The following is a 22,930-nucleotide window of genomic DNA, read 5'->3' as shown; positions in this document are numbered from 1 at the left end:
CCCATATTTAAAAGGAGACAGTGATTGCTAGTTGAAACTTTCAAAATCCATTTTTGAAAATTTCTACTATGTAAAGAAATCTAGAATCTATTCTAATAGGAACATATTTTCATATGCTGAAGATTGCAATTAAATCAGTGTAAGCCCTTTTTCCTTTAGACAAAACTGTCCTGATTCTTAGAACTTTCTGTATATCATATTTTCCATATTTCTTATAAAATATATTTGCTTTTATGAAACACCTTAGAGTTCTTCACATTCCATTTAAGGTTATATGGCTCACAATAAAAGAAAAGAGAAACCTTCTGTTTTATGCAGCATTTTCTAGTCTCTAGTCTTTAATCCTGCAGATAAAAAGTCCAAGGGCCAGAAGTATAGCTACACAATGGAAGAAAATATTTGCACATCTTAATGTAAGTTAGGTTATTCATCATAAAATTTAACACAGATATGGAGCAGTGAAAAGAAAAAATGAGTTTTAATACTCTATAATGTGCTAGAGATCATCTGTTCTGATTTGACATAGCCTCCCATTACTTAGCTAGTTGTATGCATTAAGCATTTTATTTTATTTATATGATGCTCAATTTTTTCATCCTATAAAAGAAAATATTTCTAATCCTAGAGCACAGGTCAGCAAAATAGTACTCACCAGGCAAATCTGTCGTGCTGTCTGTTTCTCTAAATGCATTCATTGAAACATAGTTGACTCCTTCTATTTGCCAATTGTTTTAACTACTTTTAAACTGCAACAGCAGAGATAAGCAGTCATAAGAAAGAGCATATTTGCTAAAAGGCCTAAATTATTTGGTATCTGACTCCTTACCAAAAAAAAAAAAAAAACAAAAAAAAAAAACAAAAACTCTGGACTCCTGGATACTTTTTTTAAAAATAGTCATTTAGACATCGTGATTACAATTTTTGTGTGTGTTTTAGATGGTATATTTTATAATATTTTCAAGTTTTTTTATATAAATATATTCACACACACATAACAATCTAAGCCTAAATAAAATAACAAAATTTCTCTTGAATTGAATTGAAACCTGTCTTGTTCTTCAATTATAAACCTCAATTCTTTTGTATAATAATTTATCTGTAAAAAAACAAGTTTTAGACTCAAGAAAAATAATTATCTAAGCTTATGCATTTGGAAACCTTTATAACAGAAGACTTGCTTTTTCCCTCTAAGTTTGAGAAACATAGGTGGACATAAAGGTAAACATTATCATACAGTTAATACAATTTCCAGAATCTCCTACATTTATAGCATTCTTATGTTGATTTATTTACTTTTACAAAAATATTTAAGACTTTAATTACTGATACACTCTGAAGAATTTCAATGAATAATGAACTACTATTGCAATTTTTTAAATTCAGAAATATACATATGGAAGGTTTTGGAGAAAATAAGAACGCTTTTGATTCTAAACAAAGAATAGTAGGCAGGCCACAAAGCAAGTGTTAACAAATTTAAGAAGAATAACGTAGTATCAGGTAAATTTTCTCTACAATGTTTTGAAACCAGAGATAGGTTAACAGGAGGAAAATTGGAAATTTCACAAATATGTGGAAATTAAACAACATATTCTTGAAAAACAATAGGTTAAAGAAGAAATCAAAAATAAAATCAAAATGTATCTACAGACAAAAATAGAAATACAACATAGCAAAACTTTCTGGATGCATCAAGAGCAGTTATAAGAAGGAAGTACATAGCTTTTAATGTCTATATTAAGAAAAGAGAGAAGACTCAAAATCGTAAAAGAAAACAGAGAACTTACAACTGATAACACAGAAATACAAAGGATCATAAAAACTACTATGAACAATTATAATCCAATAATTGAATAACCTAGAAGAAATAGACAAATTCTTAAAACATACTACCTACTAAGACTGAATTATAAATAAATAGAAAATCTGAAGTAAAAATTAAGTAAGAAGATTAAAATTTTAATAAAAATCCTTCTAACAACAACAAAAAATCCATGACCAAGTGAATGTTCACAGTGAATTCACAGGTTAATTCTTCCATTTAAAGAACTAACACAAATACTTTTCAATTCTTCCAAAAAATTGAAAAGGAAAGGATGCATGCAAACTGATTTTTCCGAGCTGGTATTATCCTATTACAAAGCAACATAAGGATACTACAAAAAAAAAAAAAAAAAAAAAAAAAAAAAAAAAAAGTTACAAGTTGATATCCTTGGTGAACATAGATGCAATATACCTCAACAAAATGACAGCAATCAGAGGCAGACAAATTCCTAGGCAGATAGTGATGGGTCCCTGGCAAAACTCAACCATCAAGCCAGCAACATCCTGAAGCCTGAAAACCAAACTACCAATTCCGGATAGAATCCGCAGACTGGAGTGAGAACTTATATTCCTACTCAGCTCCTGATTGGCCACAGGCCAGGGTCCTGGCCAAGCCTCCACTTCAGTCCCTGCTTGGTTCTTTACACTATCGTTCCTCTTTCTGAATGGCACTTTTTCTAAGCCTACTCATAAACCAATCAGCATTCATTTCCCCATTCCAAGCCCATAAAAATCCTGGACTCAGCCTGGCAACTGGCAACCCTCTTTCAGGTCGTCTCTCATTGCTGAGAGCTTTCTTTCTGTTGCTTAATAAAATTCTACTCTGCCTCACACACTCTCTGGTGTCCACGTCCCTCATTCTTCTGGGTTGTGATACAAGAACTTGGAACTGGCCGAACAGTGTGGAGTGAAAAGATGGTAACACTCCCTCCTGTTTGCTGAACTATGAGAGTGGAAGAACTGTAACACTCCCTCTCACTTGTCAAACTAGGGGAGTGAAGAAGCCACAAATACTAGGAAACTCAATTCAAAAAAATTATTACGAGGTAATGTACCATGATAAAGTGGGATATATCTATGAAATTTAAGGATGGTTCAACATATGTAAATCAATAAATAAGATACACCTTTTTAACAGAATGGATAATAAAATTGATCATCTCAATCAAAAGATGCAGAAAAAAACATTCAAAATTCAACAATCTTTTATGAAAAAAAAACTCAGCAAGTTATTTTTAAAACGAATGCACTTCAACATAATAAAGGCCACAATGACAAGCTCACAACTAGCATCATACCTAATGGTGAATTGCCAGAAGCTTTCTTCAAAAATCAAGAGCAAGGCAAGTATGCCCACTCTCACCACCTCTATTCAACATAGTACAGAAAGTCTTAGAGCAACTGGGCAAGATAAAAAAAAAAAGACATCCAAATCAGAAAGGAAGAAGTTAAATGTTCTAGTCTGCAAAGCATATTATTTTAATTATCGAAAATTCTAAACATGCTACCAAAATACTTTTAGAATAAAAGAATTCATAAAATAGAGGGATAAAAAGTCAACATAAAAAATATGTTGTTTTTCTATACATAACAGCAAACTATCCAAAACAGAAATTAAGAAAACAATCCTATTCCTAATAGCATCAATAAAACAATAAAATACTTAGGCACACATTTAACCAACAAAGTGAAAGATCTGTGAACTGAAAACTACAAAAAAAGATGAAAGAAATTTAGGAAAACAAAAATTAATGGAAAGTTATTCTGTGTACATGGACTAGAAGAACTGATAATGTTGAAATGTCTGTATTACCCAAAACAATGTACAGATTCAATGCAATCCCTATCCAAACTCTAATAGCATTTTTCACAAAAATAGAAAAAGCAATTCTAAAACATTTGTGGAACCACAAAAGACCATGAATAGTCAAAGCATTTTGAATAAAGAAACAAAGCTGGAGAAACATCCTCACTTTAAACTATATTACGAAATGATAATAATCAAAACAGTATGGTTCTGACAGAAGAACAGATACATAGACCAATAGAACAAAATAGATAGAAACAAAGCCTCCCCTCATATATGATAAATTAATCTTTAACAAGGGTACCATGAAAACCAAATGGGAAAATGATAGTCTCTTCAATGAATTATGCCAGGAAAATTGGATAGCTACATGTCAAAGAACAAAACTGTGCCCTTACCTTACGCCATACACAGAAATTAATTGAAATGGATTAAAAATTTAAATGTAAAAGCTCCTTGAAGTCTTGGCAATTTTTTTAATATGGCATCAAAAGCACAGGCAACAAAACAAAAATAAACAAATGAACTACATCAGATGAAAAGGCTTCTGCACAGCAAAGGAAACAACGAAGTAAAAATACAGCCTACACAATGAGACAAAGTGTTTTCAAACCATATATCACGGCTAATATATTATAAACCATATAATAGGAGCAAACCATATAATAAGGGGCAAATATAACATATAATAGAGACAAAATAAACCATACAATAGGAGTAAACCATGATAAGGAGCTAATATTTAAAATATATAAGACAGACATAAAACTCAACAGTGATAAAGTAATTTACCTGATTGAAAATGGTGTGGGGTGCCAGCAGTGAAGGTAGATGTAGAAAAGGGACACACTGGTCAATGGGCACAGAGTTTCAGTTACATGTAAGTAGTATGTTCTGGTATGTATTGGAAAACATGGTGACTATGGTTAATAATGAGGTCTTATATATTTCAAAGTAGTAAAACAGAGGATTTTAAATGCTTTCACAACAAAGAAATGATAAATATTTGAGGTGATGAAATTAAAAAAAAAAGGGCAAAGGACCTGAGTTGACATTTTTTCCAAAGAAGACATACAAATAACCAACAAATACAAGAAATATTGTTCAACATCACTAATCATCAGGGAAATGCAAATCAAAAGCATAAGATGTCACCTCACACCTGTTAGGATTATTATCAAAAAGAAAAAAAATTACAAATATTGTCAAGAGTGTGAAGAAAAGAGAACCCTTATACACTGCTGTTGGAAATGTAAATTATCACAGTTATTATGAAAAACAGTATTGAGTTTCCTCAAAACAATTAAGAATAGAATATTCATATAATCCAGCAATACACTTTCCAGGTATATATCCAAAGGCAAAGAAATTAGTAACAAGATGAGTTATGTGCACTACCATTTTCTTTATTTACCATAGCCAAAATATGGAAACATGTCTGTCCATGTATGAATACATTGTTAAAATTGTACACACACACACACGTGCGCACGCATGCACAGTGGAGTATTATTCACCATTTAAAATGAAGAAAATCCTGTAATTTATGACAACGTGGATTAAACTGGAGAAAGTTATGCTAAGCGAAATAAGTCAGACAGAAAAAGATAAACACTGTATGAGCTCACTTATGTATCGAATCTAAAATAGTCAAACTCACAAACAGAATGGTGTTGCCAGTGGCCAAGCTATGCGGGAAACTGGGAGATTTTGCTCAAACAGTACAAAATTTCAGTAATAAGACGAATCAGTTTGGAGAATCTAATGTATATTATGGTCACTATAGTTAATTAATAATGCATTTTATATATGAAATTTGCTAAGCGAATGGCTCTCGAGTGTTCTCACAACAGACACACACACAAAAAGTTAAAGTATGTGAGGTGATAGATGTACTTATTAGTTTGATTGTGGTAGCCATTTCACAATGTAAAAGTATACCAAATCATTTGATACAACTTAAAATATGTACAATTTCTTTACTTTTTAATTATACTTCAGTAAAGCTAGGAAAAAGGATGCCATAAGTAAAATAAAGGCCACACCAAAACTAGAAGAAAAAAAAATACAGCTTTATATAAAACTAAATAGTAGTCACATTGGTAATGTCTGAGTCACAGTATGATTCATAGCAAGGTAGCATCATATATCACAAGAACAAAACTGAATACGAGATACAGCTATGCTATCAGCTTTGCATTCTGTTAGTGATGTCTTTGCAATGGAAGCATGAATATCAGTTACAAATTTCCTTATGACAATTGTTTTTCAGATATTGTAACAGCAGGATTTTGTTTTTTATTGCTAGTCAAACCCAGGCTTACGCAAAACATGTAAATTTAACCAGGATGTAAATTTTAGTGCTTAATGTACTCAAAAACAAAACCTTTCCCCAAACAAATTATTTTACTCTTTTGCTGAAATAGATGTAGCTATTTTTTGAATCAGGTGCAGATTGTATACTTGCATGTGATATATTTCCATTGTCCTATAAGAAAATTTATATTAATACATTCAAGTTTTAATACTTATTTTTTTCTAAAATTTGTATGAATTAATCAAAGAAAACATGATGAGGTTCTTGGATACCTTATGTGAGGGTCATATATATGTAAAGTGGCTAGCACACTGTCTGATGCTCATTAGATACGTGTTTCAATATCCTATTCTCATGAATCCTTAACTTTAGGATTTACATTCCAGGTATTCTAGGAGGAAAAGAAATGTAACAATATTATCTTTTTTTTTTTTTGCCTCATAGACAGAACACACTATTCTTAATTCCTGAACAATCTCATTTACACCTACAGTTTTAGCTTCCATCTCTAGCCCGGTGACAATCAACTTTCTAATTTCAGCCTTTATCTCTTTTATTCACTTATCATTGAAAGATTTATTTTATGGATATTTGGGGCTTTGGTACAATGCTTGGCAGATAATAGAGTGGTCCACAAAGCAAATGCAGCCCTTATTTGCATGGATATTATATCCATTTAGGGTAATGAGAAAATAAGCAGAATGAGGATTTCAGCTGTGAACAGGGTATGGTGATGTGTATCAGATATCTCAGTGGAAATGCCAAGCAGAACGTTTGCTGTAACTGAGCTTAATTCCACTTGGAATTAAGTGTATTGCACCACAACTGGAACGTGGCCAAACTCATACCTGTTACTGCTTGACCTAGTTCCCTCCCAATCAAATTTTCTCTACTCGCAATCTTTGAGCATAGCCGCTCTCTTCAGTCAACTGCAAAACCTGAATATCATTCTAGGCCCGCTATTTACTCTACTTCTCACATCTAGCCAGTTACTCAGTCTGATAATTCTAACTTCTTTTGCCATTACATTTAATGGCAAAAAACTGCAATTACTTTAGCACCTACCTAATATATCCATCTATAACCTGGAGTACTATAAGAGAATAGAGTGACCTTTCTGGATTCTTCACTGGGCTCTTCAAAGAGTCTTTCTCCAGTGCATATTTAGACAGATCACTTGCCTGTATGAGATGTGAATAATCCCTACTTTAGACATCAAATACAAACTCCAGAGAATGGAATATAATCCCCTCCATCATCTGACCCCTGGTTCTATCTCTAAGCACATCTTTCAAATGGCTGTATCTAGAACTTTGTACTTCAGCTACACTAAAGTAATTTTAATTCCCTAAACTTCAGCATGCTATATAAATTTACTTGGACTGTTTTCTTTGCCTTGACTATCTCTACAATCTTTACTTGACTCATCTCAAATATCACTGTCTCGTTGATTTGTTTCCTACCTACTAATAATCATAAATCAGTTGTGAATTCACTCTACAGCACACTTGCTTCAATTTGCTTTTATTTATTTATTATTATTTTTTAGTTTCAAGAAATAGTGACTAATAGGTTTTGTTGTTTGGATTGCATAATGCTAAATAAGGAAGAGGCAGCTCTTATGCCTATTCCAGAATATTACTCATAGTGAGCCTGGCCTCATAGAGATTAACAGTGCAGCTACTTCTGGTTTTCAAAGCAACTATAGCAACTGGACAACCAGAACCCATGAAATTCCGTTTTTCTTGGTCTGCATGACCCAGCTATAACCTGCATGCTCTTCTTTCTTTTCACAACTTAGTTCACTTTCAGCTTTTGTGCCTCACTGCACAACACTTTCCCCACATTGCTTTAATTTTCACCTGGCTCATCAGGGCATTCTGCTTTCACTGCGTCCTCATAGTCTGTTTGCTATAACTCCAGCAACACACTGCCATAATATACCTGTTTCTTAGTTTGGAAAAAACATTGTGAATAATTAAGCTATATCATTTTGTAAGAAAGTTGATAGAGTCCACATATGTGATTGGGTAGTCTTCAGATTGATTGCTCTTTATTGTTTATTCTGGTGCTAGGATGACATGTTTAAAACTGTGACTATCTAGTTAAAGGAGCAGGGGCTCAAAAACTTTACATTAGGAAGGTGTATGAATGAGGTTGAGATTAATTCAAAACATTTTAACTTTTAATCATTATTATGTACACTTTTATTTTCTAATTACCAATATACTTCTACCTAAATGTTGATCTCACCGCCATGCATACCACCAAAGACATACATATCCCTTTCTCAAGAAAAAGTGAGGAATATATATGGATATAAAGTGTCACAGCCATTTGAAGTGTTTTTAATTTTAGAGCCCCAGAAGTTCAAGTCATATTCACCATTTTCATAGTTCATAGTTTCGTAGCTCACATGAATTATATTTAGACATCTTTTCTAATTATTGGCAGCCTATGAAATAAATAGCGAATGTTAACACCAATAACACTACCATATGAAATAATTAGAAAAGAGCAGCAAGACTGCAGAAGCAGTTTCTTTTTAGGGAAGGAGATAAAGGACAGCTTACAGCACAAAGCTTTGGCCGCCTCTCTAAAATAACCATCTGTCAAGATAAAGTATCTAGTAAGGCAGTTAATTACATGGGCTTTCTCTCTTTTTCCTTCCTTCTTCCCTCTCTTGTTTTCTTCCATTTTGTTTATTCATTTGTTTTTGGTGTGTGTGTGTTTTACAGTATATTAAGTTCTTTAGATAACACATCTGATTTTTTAGGATTCTGCCTGCCGGAGAGCTACTCTGTAAGACGATGCTTCTCCATAGAATTTTACTTATACCTGAGGCTGGCATTTTTTGTTCTGAGACCTTAAGTTGGTCTGATGAGCAGTGGGTCACTTTGGATTTACTTCAGCGCAAACTACTGATCATCAAATTTAACTGGATGTGACTGTATCAATCTTTATAGCATTAGATCACTCATAAGGAATAGAGTTTATCTAGGCAGCAGTTGTTTCACTGATTTTACCAGAAACATTTCTCTTTGAAGCTGCTCTGTTCAACCTACCCTCATTTGACATCCCTGACCTCAAAATGCCAATGCCACTCAGAAACCAAACAGGTGGCAAGGTGGTTTCCCGCCCTTCAGGGACATATGCTCCATAATTGTCTTTATTTTTCTAACTCATGACTCTGCAGAAGATTCTGCACCACTGGGAGGCAAATTCCTCACATGTTCTTTGTATAAATCCTTAAGTATGAAAATCTACATATATGGTATCTTTTATCTAATGATGACAGCATTTTCAATATGTTTTCAATATGTCCATAAACTTAGTAATGTATCCACTTTCTGGTCTGATCATTATGACCATAAAAGAGAAGATATGGATTAAATGATATAAAATTGGCCATTGAGGATGCTGCCCATGTAGAATAGGGGAGAGAATAATGAATGGTTTTCCTTAGAAGGTGATGTGGGTAAAAAACAAATACAGAATGTTATCACCAGTTTGACTTTATAAAGCTTATGTTTAAGGCATTTTGTTATTCTGTTATATTTACATTCTTTCAAAGTTACTGGTTTGTGTTCAACTCAAAACTCTATAGTGTTAAATACATTAATAATAAAGAAGAAACAAAAATGTGTTGCATTTTTCATAACAACTATGATACTAAGCAGTGATTGTCATGAATACAAAAACATGAAACTAGCTCTTACAGGTATTTACTATTATATTACAAGTATTTCCAAGTATATTATGTAAAATTAAACAATTTTCCCAAAGTTTTGAAATACTGAATCCAGGCACTAGCTACACAAGGAAAAAAAATAATAAGATTTGTAAAGCCCTGTTTACTTTAGTAATTACATGTGTCCTATTATATATTTGACCAAATAACATGTGTTCTGATTTGTCTATTTAAGCATAAAAACAAAAGTTTTAAAATAATTATTTGGGATCCATTCAAAACACTCTTCACTTTGTGTGGTCTTGTAAATACATATAAAAATATAATACAAATATAAATGATACTTTTAAAATAGTGGCATATTGATAAAACATTGAACATAATTTTAAAACACTTCTGATTCTCACATTTTTATAGCACTGTAAACATTTTGTTTATACTACGTGTTAATTATTTTAGGATAAGAATATATTTTAGATAGAGATAAAGAATGTATTCCATATAGAATATATTTTAGGATAAAAATAGAATATAATTACTTTAGGATAAGAATATATATAATACAATTGTTGAGATGGGCAGGCTGGAAGACAACTAGAGTCAACTGATACAGGTAAGTTAGAAACATTATGTGTATATTGCAAATAAAAAACAGAAACATACGTACTTTTCCCCAACTAAATCCACCAAGTTCCATATATTATTTTTGCCTTGTTTGATTTTCAGAGTTCTCTACATCTGTTAATATAAAGCCATGTATTATAAATCAGGGGAACACAGAAGCATTTCACATTAATGCTTTGTATAATGAACTAAAATCTGTCCAAAATTAGACATGAGATCTAGAATCCTGGAATACAACACAATAATTGTAAAGAAGGCTTAAAAGATACACTTCTAGGGAAGGGTGTGAACAGCTTTAACTTGATTACAGTTTTTGCAGACATTGCAACATCAATGAAAGTTAGCAGTAATACTTCTCACGCATACTGCTTATATGTCTGAAGATTATCTAACTCTGATAACTGTTCATTCTATTAGTATACGCTTTGCAAGAACTCTTGTCAACACCTGACTCATGCCAGTGCCCAGTGTGAAGTGATTTACTGTATTGAGGGCTGTAGTGCATGTGTTGTTTCATGCCAGATGTGCCTGCCTGCAATTTGGTTCTTTTATTGAGATTAAGCCATTCTCAGAAAGACATGGAGGAGCTGAAACACTTGCCCCCCGCAGAGAGTCTGAGATTCATTCATTAAACTTACTGTAGCAAAAATGCAGTAAGTACGTGGCATTGTTATGAATCTTGTTTTAGATTTTCCCATGTTTAACGCAAATCTGTGATAGTCAACAATTCATCATAGAAAGATAAATCTATGGGTAATGTGAGGTTTCTATCTCAGTGCCTTCAGGCATTGGGAAAAATGTGTGCACACTGCATATTTAAAAATTTTTGCTATGCAAAGTTTGGTGTATATAAAAACATATAAAATACACAAATATATTATATATATACACAAATTTATTATATAAATACACACAAATACATATATATGAAATTTTTGGAGGAAAATGACCTAGATATGATTCATGGAGAATACTATTTTTAATTGATTGATGTTAGAATTACCCTTCTTGATTATTAACTGGTTAGTCTACTTTTTAATAGAAATCTTTTTTATATTTTTCTAACTTTTGTTGAATTTAGATCTTGAATTTAAAAATGCACTATTAAATTATGTTGGGGATGTTTCTTATATTTTAATTCAAAATGCTACAAGAATGAGGCTTCTAAATTATTTAGACATGGCATGTTTTTAAATCCCATACATTGAATAATGTATATATCATCTTAAGTTTTCATTCAGCTTATCTAAACTACATAACATACTACCATTAGAAAACTGACTTTTAGGTATAATAACATATTAGAATTTTATGAAGAAATAATAACAGAAAAAAATATTTTATTTATATATTTTGCATCCAACCCCATTATATTTAACACCACAGTAGAAAAAGGAAAAAGAAGTATGCCTCTTATTTGTAAAAAAAGAAGTTTCCTAGGAGAGTGAAAAAAAGTGTTACAAAAGGCAAAGAGACTATATGGAATTATTCTGAAATGTATTTCTTAGTATTTGCACTCTATGATATTTTAAATCACATTTATCTCCTTGGGATAGAACAAGTAAGAATTGACTAGGGAGGCAATTATTTGGCCAATTAGATTCGCATTTGAAAAGCCTTAGCTTACTGAAGTAAAATATACATTTAAGAACAGTAAAATAATGGAAAAGCCTTTGGTAGAGATTGGAGAAACATCAGCCATGGCAAGAATGCTGGCTCTTGATGAGCAAGCCACTGCCCAGAGATGATCTAGAAGAGTTATTGTGAAAAGAGTTATATTAGGTAATACTGGCTGTGGATGATGGGATTCCCAAGCACTCCCTTCCTCAAACGGAAATGGCTACCTCACCAGATTACAATTTCTTAGTTCTTTATTGTTGTTGTTGTTGTAAGAGACAGAATCTTGCTCTGTCACTCAGGCTTCAGTCAGTGGCACAATCACAACTCACTGTAGCCTCCATCTCCTGAGCACGAGCCATCCTCCTGCCTCAGCATCCCTAGCAGCTAGGACTGCAGGTGCAGGCCACCACATCTGACCCTCAGTTCTTGAGTTCTTGAAGATAGACTACATGTATGTCATTAATAAACAGGCTGCAAATCTGTGTCTTTTCCCATTAAGTAGTTAGGACCGATGCTATTACTAACAGTTCTGTTTTCCTCCATGTTCTCTAACCTGGTATCAGATCCTGTACTCAATCAAATGACTGTCCAATACAGTGAGTCGTGCTGACAGAAGAATCTAGATTTCACCAAATAAACAATATAATTGAATATCAGATAATTATTAATTGTTTTGGGACTCCAGACTCCTTTTATTTTTCAAATAAAACCTCTAGTTAATAATTTCTATTTATAACTGGTGTCAAACACACACGTAGTATATAACAGAAACGAGGTCTTTTAAAATGCCAACTTCTAATTAACGAATGATTTCCAAGTTAAATTTATTGTACACTTAATTTTCCAGCTGTCTCTATCAGAAATTTAGAATTGCCTTAAATAAGCACTCTCACACATTCCCATTTGTAAATATATATATTTACACATATTATATATATAATATATACTATATATAATATATATGTCAGAAATTACATATATGTAATATATATGTGTCAGAAAATAAATATATAAATATATATTACATATATTTATAAATGGGAATATATATATGTATAAAAAATAGGTACTATCTTTGTGAGCCTCCTTAATTTTCAATTCTTTTTTTTTTTTTTTTTTTTTTTTTGAGATGGAGTTTGCTCTTGTTGCCAAGGCTGGAGTGCAATGGTGCAATCTTGGCTCACTGCAACCTCCAGTCCCCAGGTTCAAGTGGTTCTCCCGCAACCTCCGCTTCCCAGATTCAAGCGATTCTCCTGACTCAGCTTCCAAAGTAGCTGGAATTACAGGCGTGCACCACCATGCCCGGCTAACTTTTGTATTTTTAGTAGAGACGAGGTTTCACCATGTTTTTCAGGCTGGTCTCAAACTCCCGACCTCAGGTGATCTGCCCACCTCTGCCTCCCAAAGTGCTGGGATTACAGCCCTGAGCCACCACACCCATCCTCCAATTCCTGTTCATAGACTTTGATTGATACTTATAACTTCTCACTTGTACAGGTACAATAGCTTTCTATTTGGTCTTTTGGTCTTTATGCTTACTTCCCCTATGATACATTGTTGATATAGATACCAAAATAAGCTTTATAAAATAAGCATCTAATTATGCTACTCCCTTGTCATAAAACCCTTAAATGATGTGAGTTTTAGCCAGCAGCCCAAGTCAGGACCCCTGATGAAGGTTATTAAAATGATAATGATAATGATCATTACTGGTTCCCAAACACTACTATTCCAGCCTTACTAAAGTAGAATCTCAATTTAGGTGTTTTCTCTCTCTCTCTCTCTCTCTCAACTTAGAAGGTAAATAAATGCACACTCTAGATTAGGAGTCACTAGTGTAATGGCCTGCTATTACCTACAACATAAAATGTGGCTTGACTCACAAGGCTATTAAAATATAACTCCACTTAGCTTTCTAGCCTTACATGCTGCACCTGAGTAATACTTAAGTGCTCACAGTTCTCTGAATTCTCAATGATCTTTAATTGTTTTGTGTCTTTAATCTATATGGAATGCTTTTCACCACTTTGCCCACTGGCTGATTTCCATTATATTATTAACAGTAATTCCCAAGGCAAATGTCAGCATTTTTTTCTCATAGAGCAACCATACCACTACACTCATACTCCTTTTGGCACCAAGAATGCTATGCTATAATGTGCATATATTTGTCTCCTTCACCAGGGAATAATTTTCTTGAGGTTAGGGATGGTGATTCATTCCTCCTCATACGGACATGGTTTGACAATAGTCAGTGATTGGCATATAGTGAACACTCAATAAATACTTTTGAATCCAGGAATGAAAGGATGTGTTAAACGTTTAACATGCTTTCACAAAATCAATAGTTTCTATAGAAAAAAAAACAGCATTTTGTTAATAATAACCACTAGGTAATTAATGGATGATTGCCTAATACCTGAAGTGTTTTCTGAGTAATAATTCCACAGGAGAAAAAGAAAAAAATGACATTCTGTTTTCAATATTTGAATCTGAAATTGTATATATTATTCATATTTTCTGACATCTCCACTTACTGTTTAGAGCCAGATAAAAATGGCAGGCTTATAAGATGTTTAATGACAAATGAAGAAGAATATAAACTAAAGATGAAGCTTGCCTCTTATATTATCTTAGATAGCCCTTGAACTAGTAAAGCTAAGCCATTCTTATGATGGAAGATTAGATAATTTAAGGATATTATAAGATAAATTTTAAGTAGAAAACTTTTCACTGTTATCCAGATTGGAGTGTTTAAATATTTTTTATAATATGCCTTCTGGCAGATCTATGTAAAATAGTTAGATCCACTAGCCATGTTTTTAAGCAATGTATATTTGATGTAAATTCTAAAAACTAATTAGGTTTGCAAATAAATTATGGTATGGTGAGCCATCCATATAATTTACATTGTGAAAGAAATAAATATATTTTGACAATATATTTTCCATATTCGGAAACACTAGAAGCTACAGTAAGCAAACTGTTTTAGCTCAATCCTGTAAATCTTAACATTTACTTGAATTATTAAAATTAAAACAGCTAACAGACCCAAGAGAATATTCCCCCTATGACTTGCTGTGACGGTTTAGACATCCTTCAGAGATCGCAGTTTTTGATCTGTTACAGCAAGGACATTAGCTTCTTTCCCATGGAGTTGTCTGGAGTTCAGAGCTAAGATCAGGTTATACTGACTGTGTGTCATCTACGTAGCACTGTCTGAAGTAAGCTAAAATCCTGGACTTTTAAGCAATATGCCCTCTAGTTGGCCACATCTTGAAATCCTTGCCATTGGTGTTACTAATACATAGATTGTAGTATCATTGCCTCTAAAAGGCTGCAGAGACAATATGATAAGCAGTAGCTTCTAAAATAACAGCAATTTATTTGTAAGAGTTAATATGCTATTTAATATGTAATTAATATATTCAGTTAAGAGTTAATATGCTATTTAATATGTAATTAATATATTCGGTTCTAAGATAGTGAAATCAAGGATAGCCAATTTTCCAGTTCACAGAAACAGCACAGACTTTTTGAATGTGAATGCTGAGTAAAAAAGGAACTATGAGCTTCTCATTGAATGCAGGGAATTGTGAAGTTTCTAGTGCCCCTGGACAAAGGCAAATGAGAAAAAAGAATGCTAAAAATGAAGTGTCAATAAGGATTTTTATCTTACCCCTCAGGATGTGGTGATGATTAAATTGGAAAAGGGAATAACACATGTTAGAAAAGGTAAACTATAAAATACAGGGCAAGGTCTTCTAAAAATAATGAAGGGACTTACTTGAGTGTCAAAAGAAAGCAAAATATCACTTCTACACTGCTTTGCACAGTGATTTTTAAGAATTTTGATAGGATTCCACAGTTGCAATATTTTTTAAAGTATGTTTGTCTATTAAATAGCTTAAAGTATTTGAAAGTTCACTAGTAGCATTGAAGCTACTGGATGCCCAAGTTTCTACATAAATGCTTTTTTAATCTCTTGATTTGAGAGCTGTTTACTCTAATAGTTTATTCCTTTGGCTTTTCTAGAAACAACAACATGGAATTCTTTTGGCCTGTGACCCTGAATTTCTGTTCTTTCAAGGCACCCATGGTGGAAAGAAACGTGTGGGATGTGGGAACACTCACTTCCCTTTCAGCACTTCAACCAGAAGATTCCTGGTTATTCTATTTATTTGGCAACCTTGTAATATACATGACAGATTTTCCATGCTGTATGCAAGTTGGAAAATAAATACTCTAAAGGCAGAGAACACAAAATGGGATACAAAAGCAGGATGAAAACTATAGACATGGTATGTTTTTGTCTTGTACAGTGCTTTCAATATTGTCAATTTAGGGATAAAGAGCATTTCCAGCTTATTCTGAAAAAACATCTAGTTATATATGGCTTGCATTTTCATAATGCAATAACTAGCTAGAACAAAGAAACTATAGTCTCCATTAAAAAGGATTTTCAATCTTTGCCCTCCTCCCATCCCTTCCAGCATTGCTGGCACTTAAAATTCTCTACAGAAGAAGCAGGATTGAAAACAATAAAAATAAAATTAAAAAGTAATTCTTCATGGCCTGCTAGCCTCACTTATTTGCATCACCTATTAAGCTCATGTACACAGTTGAATACTATTATTGCTAGATTATTTCAATGAATAGTGAATCAACAAGTCAAATATATAACAGCTAAAATACGAGAATGAGGATAAGACTAGTAACTGAGGGCCTCTTCCTTCCCTTCCTTTCTTCCCTCCCTCCCCCTCTCTCTCTTTTCTTTCCTTGCTTCTTCTCTCCTTCCTCCCTTCCTTCTTTCCTTTCTTACTTCCTCCCTCCCTTTCTCTTTCTCTCTCCCTCCTTCTCTTTCTTTCTCTTTATCTCTTTCCCTCAGTCCCTCCCTCCCCCTTTCCTTCCTTCCTTCCTCCCTCCCTTTCTTTTGTTTTTTATTTCACAACAGATGAGAAACCTTAAACTTAAATTTTTTTTATTATACTTTAAGTTTTAGGTTACATGTGCTTAAATATTTTAAATATATACATTTTTCATAACTCAAGTTAAATTATAATTTGAACCCACATTCTTCTAGGGTGATCACACTCAAATTAAACAACAGGATTCCTTTCTTCCCCCCTACCCCCTACCCCAGTTATCAATAGTCTGGAACATGATTGCAGTGTCATAGTTCCATTTCTCCTTCAAATAGCTTGTGCACATGGGAGCCCTCTGAGACTTCCTTACTCATTGGTGGGGGCTGCCACTAATCTGATCCTTTTTGCATGATGGCTATTTTTCATAGGAGAATAACTGTTATTCCCATGTCAGGCTTCAGGGCATGAGCGACATTGGGTGTATTATTTATAACTCTGGGGCATGAAAATCTCTATAAGGTTATTAATGGTTCTTTCCTGCTTTCTTCAGAGTCACACCCATTCCCAGAACCAGTGAACACAGAACACAGTAGGCCTAAATGCATAATAGAAAAGAGAGAGAAATATTGAGAGAAAAGGGAAAAATACGTAACCTTACTTACAAACAGAACCAACAATCCATACAATTGCAATGATTTAATCATGTTCTTAAGTTTATTCAAGCAGGTAATGTCACTCTGTGATGGGAATCCAAATATAGTTATAAAAGTTTCATGATACAAAGGGATAGGTAAACCAACCAGCTGGAAACTTAATTGAGTTAACTGGACCATAAAGTATACAAATGTCTAACATCTGTAATTGAATAGGGAAACAAATAACGTAGAGTGTACTAGCACAGAAAACAAGGAGGGGCATAGTTATTCCCAGTGCTAATGAATGGATCTCACAAATATATCAGAAAGGGACATTACAGTATGCACAAATAAAAGAGAATCAATAATATTGTTTGTTGACAATTAGGAAAAATTATAAATGGAGTTTAAATTGGTAAGTATTGCATAGTCATTTGAGAAATAACATTCAAGACACCATCAGCCAAAGTCTTAATTTCAGAATTCATTTGTTGGCTTTGCAAGTTGCATGTGAATGCATGCACACATACACATACTTTATTCATATGAGCTAGAAGAGTCACACTGTGGAAGTGTGCTTGGCTCATATTTTATAGACACGTTATTGTAACATATTTAAGATTATAGTAGCATTTTTTACATGCTTAATATACTTCATGCTTTAAATTTTTTTATACTTTAAGTTCTGGGCTATATGTACAGAACATGCAGGTTTGTTACGTAGGTACACACGTGCCATGGTGGTTTGCTGCACCTATCAACACGTAATCTACATTAGGTATTTCTCCTAATGCTATCCCTCCCCTAGTCCCCCATCCCCCGACAGGCCCCAGTGTGTGATGTTCCCCTCCCTGTGTCCATGTGTTCTCATTGATCAGCTCCCACTTATGAGTGAGAACATGCAGTGTTTGGTTTTCTGTTCTTGTGTTAATTTGCTGAGAATGATGGTTTCCTGTGTCATCCATTTCCCTGCAAAGGACATGAACTCAATCGTTTTTATGGCTGCATAGTGTTTCATGGTGTATATGTGTCATATTTTCTTTATCGAGTCTATCACTGATGGGCATTTGGGTTGGTTCTAAGTCTTTGCTATTTTGAGCAGTGCCACAATAAACATATGTGTGCATGTGTCTTTATAGTAGAATGGTTTATAATCCTTTGGGTATATACCCAGTAATGGGATTGCTGGGTCAAATGGTATTTCTAGTTCTAGATCCTCGAGGAATCGCCACACTGTCTTCCACAATGGTTGAACTAACTTACACTCCCACCAACATTGTAAAAGACTTCATTTTTTAAAAGAAGTTTTAGGCTCACAGCAAAATTGAGCAGAAGGTACACAGATTTCTTATATACCCCCTGCCTCCACACATCTGTAACCTCCCCTATTATCAACATCCCCCACCAGAGTGCTGCATTTGTTACAAAGGAACAATCAACATTAATAAATTATTATTATCCAAGGATATAGTTAATATAAGGCTTCACTCTTGGCCTTGTACACTGTATAGAATTGGGCAAATTTATAATGCCATGTATCCATCGTTGTAGTATCACACAGAGTTGCTTCACTTCCCTAAAAATTCCTTGTGCTCTGCCGATCATCTTTCCCTCCCCACACCAACACCCCAGCAACCACTGATCTTTTTACTGTCTTCATAGTTGTGCCTTTTCCAGACTGTCATATAGCTGGAATCATGAAGTACATAGCCTTTAAGACTGGTTTCTTTCACTTAATAATGTTCATTTAAGTTTTGTTCCATGTCTTCTCATGACTCTGTAATTCATTTCTTGTTAGCTTTGAATAACATTTCATAGGCTGCATTTAGCACAGTTTATCCTTTTACCTACTGAAGGACATCTTGGTTGCTTTCAAGTTTTGGCAGTTATGAATAAAGCCATTACAAATATCTGTATGTAAGTTTTCTTGTTGATATAAATTTTCAGCTCCTTTGGGTAAATACCAACAAGAGTGATTGTTGGATCTTATGGGAAGAGTAAGTTGAATTATGTAAGAAACTGCCAACTGTCTTCCAAAGTGGCTATATCACTTTCTATTTCTATCAGCAATGGAGGAGAGTTCCTGTTGCTCGACATCCTCACAAGCATTTGATGTTGTCAGTGCTGTGGATTTTAGATATTCTAACAGGTGTGTAATCATATTTCGTTGTTTTATTATTTTTCCATTACATTGATGAGGCATAATGTGGATAATCAGTTACTACATTTATTTGCCATATGTCTATCTTCCTTGCTGACATATCTGTTAAGAACTTTAGCCCATCTTTTAATTGGGTAGTTTGTTTCCCTACTTTTGAGTTTTAAATGTTGTGTATTTTGGGAAACAGTTATTTTTCAAACATGTCTTTTGCAAATATTATCTCCTAGTCTGTAGATTCTATTTTCATTCTCTTCTCATTGTCTTTTGCATAGCAGAAACTGTTAATTTTAATGAAGTACAGCTTTTCAATTATTTCTTTCATAGACTGTGCCTGTAGTGTTGTACCTAAAAAGTCTTCACCAAACCCTAGGTCATCTAGATTTTCTCCTGTGGTACCTTCTAGGAGTTTTACAGTTTTGTGTTTTACATTTAGATCATAGTAGTTTTGATTACTTAAGTATATTAATCACAGGTAATAATCTAAGTTCAAATTTATTTCTGGAGTACCATTGTTTTCTCACATTGTGCTGCTGGACAGACTAATTTCTTCAGAGGAGAGGTAAAAAAGCTCTGTTACTTTTGGTGTCATTGCTATTCTACTACATGGTTTGTTTAAATCTTAGAAGCAATTTTTAAAATATTGTGCTCCTTTGACAGTAATTTCCAATAGAACCTCACAATTTGTGAATTAATATTTTTGTCAGAGAAATCAATCTCTTCATTTTGTTTGACACTTGCTATCACCATCATCCCTAGATGAGTACAATCTCTTAAGTTTTTCCCAAGCTTTCTTTTACTCTAGTTTACCAATGAAATATATAAGCAAAAGTCCTCCAGGGAACAAAGTTAGGGACCATAAAGCACACTGGACAAAAGAGTCATACCAGCATAGAATAAGACTATAGCAGATGGACTAGTTAAGAAATTAACCTTACAGCCGGAGGAGAGAGTTTTCACTGCTTCCACCTGGGAGATTTGATAATTTCCCTGGGTCAATAAATGCAGTATGTGTCTTAATCTTTCTTTTCCAAATTAAAGTTTTAGTTTTGGCTTTTAGTTCTTTTTCCCGTATCGTATATTTGATGTCCTAGGGTAACTTCAATTTTAGTTGATTGGTTGTCAGTTTACAAGGAGATTATGCAAACTTAATATGAAAACCAATTTTGAATTTTAAGCTGGAAAACTAACTGCTTAGGTCAATTTGTGCTATCTCCCTTGAGGAGGAGATGATTGGGTTTTATGTATGGTAAGCAAAATACAGTCAGCAAACTTAATGCCCCTAAGCTTACATTAATACAAATATCACCGTTATATCCAATAAACTAAAACATCCCAGAATGCCCTGACTTGGAGGCCTTATCCTGTGTTTCTGCCATTGCTTCTGTTTTGTTTTGTTTTTATCTGCATAATGGAGAAAATGATAATTTTATTGTATAACTTTGCAGAGATGATGATATGAGATAATTTGCATAGACAATTTGTCATGACAACTTATGACATATATATCTTAGCTACTATATTTGTGATTGTTAGTACATTATAGTTATTCTTCTTCCTGTCAGGCCTGGAGCAGTTCACGGAGGTTAGGATGCTTGTCTGATCCGTATTTCCTCTTGGGACTTAATAATCTTGTCAATCTCTCGTTCATTCTAAAAGTCTTTCTTAAACATACTGGAACCCCCAGGAACACACTACTCCCCGAACCCAAAGATAAATACTATATAATTTAAAAACGTTTGCAATTGCTGCTGTTTCCTTGAAAACTATTGTACTCTTGTCTATGAAGTGTCCATCTACATAGAGTAATTGGTTTCCTCTCTCATTTATTTAATGGAGGCACCAAGTTCATGCAGCAATCATTCTATTGTTCCTTAATCAGTGTTCTCTCCCATTCCTCACTGTACGTTTTTCAGAGCTTCTCATACCATTTCAGTATCCAAACCTTTTTGCACTTACTTCTGTCTTACAGATTAACATGTTGTTATTTTGTCAACAAAATAAAAGGAAGGAAATATTTCAACTTCCTGCTGTCGAATACACAGGCCTACTTGTACTGATTTCTCTTCCCCCCCCCCCCCCATTCTCTCTTCTTATGAAGATAAGGTGTATCGTGTCTTTTTGAAATAATCTCTGTATTTCAGGACATCTTGCCTTTTCAGAGGTTTTTGCTCTTTTAATTTCTTCTCTTTAAATTCTAACTCATCACAATTGTCTTAGTCCATTTGTACGGCTATAAGAAAATGCCCGAGCCTCCGTATTTTATTAGAAAACATATTGGGAGGCTGAGGCGGGCGGACCACGAGGTCAGGAGATCGAGACCATCCTGGCTAACATGGTGAAACCCCGTCTCTACCAAAAATACAAAAAATTAGCCAGGCGTGGTGGCAGGCGCCTGTAGCCCCAGCTACTCAGGAGGCTGAGGCAGGAGAATGGTGTGAACCCGGGAGGCAGAGCTTAGAGTGGGCTGAGATTACGCCACTGCACTCCAGCCTGGGCACAGAACAAGACTCCGTCTCAAAACAAACAAACGAACAAAAAAACCTTAAATTTACTTCTTGTAGTTTTAGAGGCTGAGCAGTCGAAAACCAAGGCACTAGCATTTGGTATCTGTTGAGGACCTTCCTGCTACATCCTCACATGACAAAAGGTGGAAACGCTATGGCCTTACCTGATGGAAATGAGAGGTGACAATAGCAGCCCTCGCTGGCTCTCCGCGTCTCCTCGGCCTCGGTGTCCACTCTGGCCATGCTCGAGGAGGCCTTCAGCCCGCCACTGAGCTGTGAGGCCCTTCTCTGGGCTGGCGAGGCTGGGGCCGGCTCCCTCGCTTGCGGGGAGGTGTAGAGAGACAGGCGCGGGTGGGAACCCGGGCTGCGCGCTGCGCTGGCGAGACAGCGCGAGTTCCGGGTGGGCGTGGGCTCAGCGGGTCCCGCACTCCAAGCGGCCGGCCTGCACCGCTGGCCCTGGGCAGTGAGGGGACTTAGCACCCGGGCCAGCAGCTGCGGAGGGTGGGTCGGGTCCTCCAGCACTGCCGGTCCTCCCGCGTCGTGCTGGAATTCTCGCCAAGCCTCAGCCGCCTTCCTGCGGGGCAGGGCTCGGGACCTGCAGCCCCCCATGCCAGAGCCCGCCCCTCGCCCCGCCTTGGGCTCCCTCGCGGCCCAAGCCTCCCCTGCTCCGCGGGGCCTGGTCCCTTCCACCGCCCAAGGGCTAAGGACTGCAGGCGCTGCCGTGCAGGACTGGCAGGCAGCTCCGCCCATGGACCGGCAGAAGATCCACTAGGGGAAGAAGCCAGCTGGGCTCCTGAGTAGGGTGGGGACTTGGAGAACTTTCATGTCTAGCTGGAGGATTGTATATGCACCAATCAGCACTCTGTGTCTAGCTCGGGGTTT

At 35.0% G+C, this 22,930-nt stretch overlaps 1 protein-coding gene across 1 annotated transcript in view; it reads right to left on the bottom strand.

The window, feature by feature from the left end:
- Nucleotides 1–22,663, bottom strand: part of LOC129529282 (uncharacterized) — a 186,249-nt gene extending 163,586 nt beyond the window's left edge. The window contains exon 1 of the mRNA XM_055373827.1: nucleotides 22,213–22,663. Coding sequence (XP_055229802.1) covers nucleotides 22,213–22,657 — 445 coding nt within the window. The 5' untranslated portion in view covers nucleotides 22,658–22,663. The remainder of the gene's footprint in view (nucleotides 1–22,212) is intronic.
- Between the last annotated feature and the right edge of the window lie 267 nt (nucleotides 22,664–22,930).

The sequence above is a fragment of the Gorilla gorilla genome, chromosome 22 (assembly GCF_029281585.2).
Source record: "Gorilla gorilla gorilla isolate KB3781 chromosome 22, NHGRI_mGorGor1-v2.1_pri, whole genome shotgun sequence".
In the NCBI taxonomy this organism is placed as follows: domain Eukaryota; kingdom Metazoa; phylum Chordata; class Mammalia; order Primates; family Hominidae; genus Gorilla; species Gorilla gorilla.
Note: the sequence above shows the minus strand (reverse complement) of the source record. Positions and strands in the feature narration are given on the sequence as shown.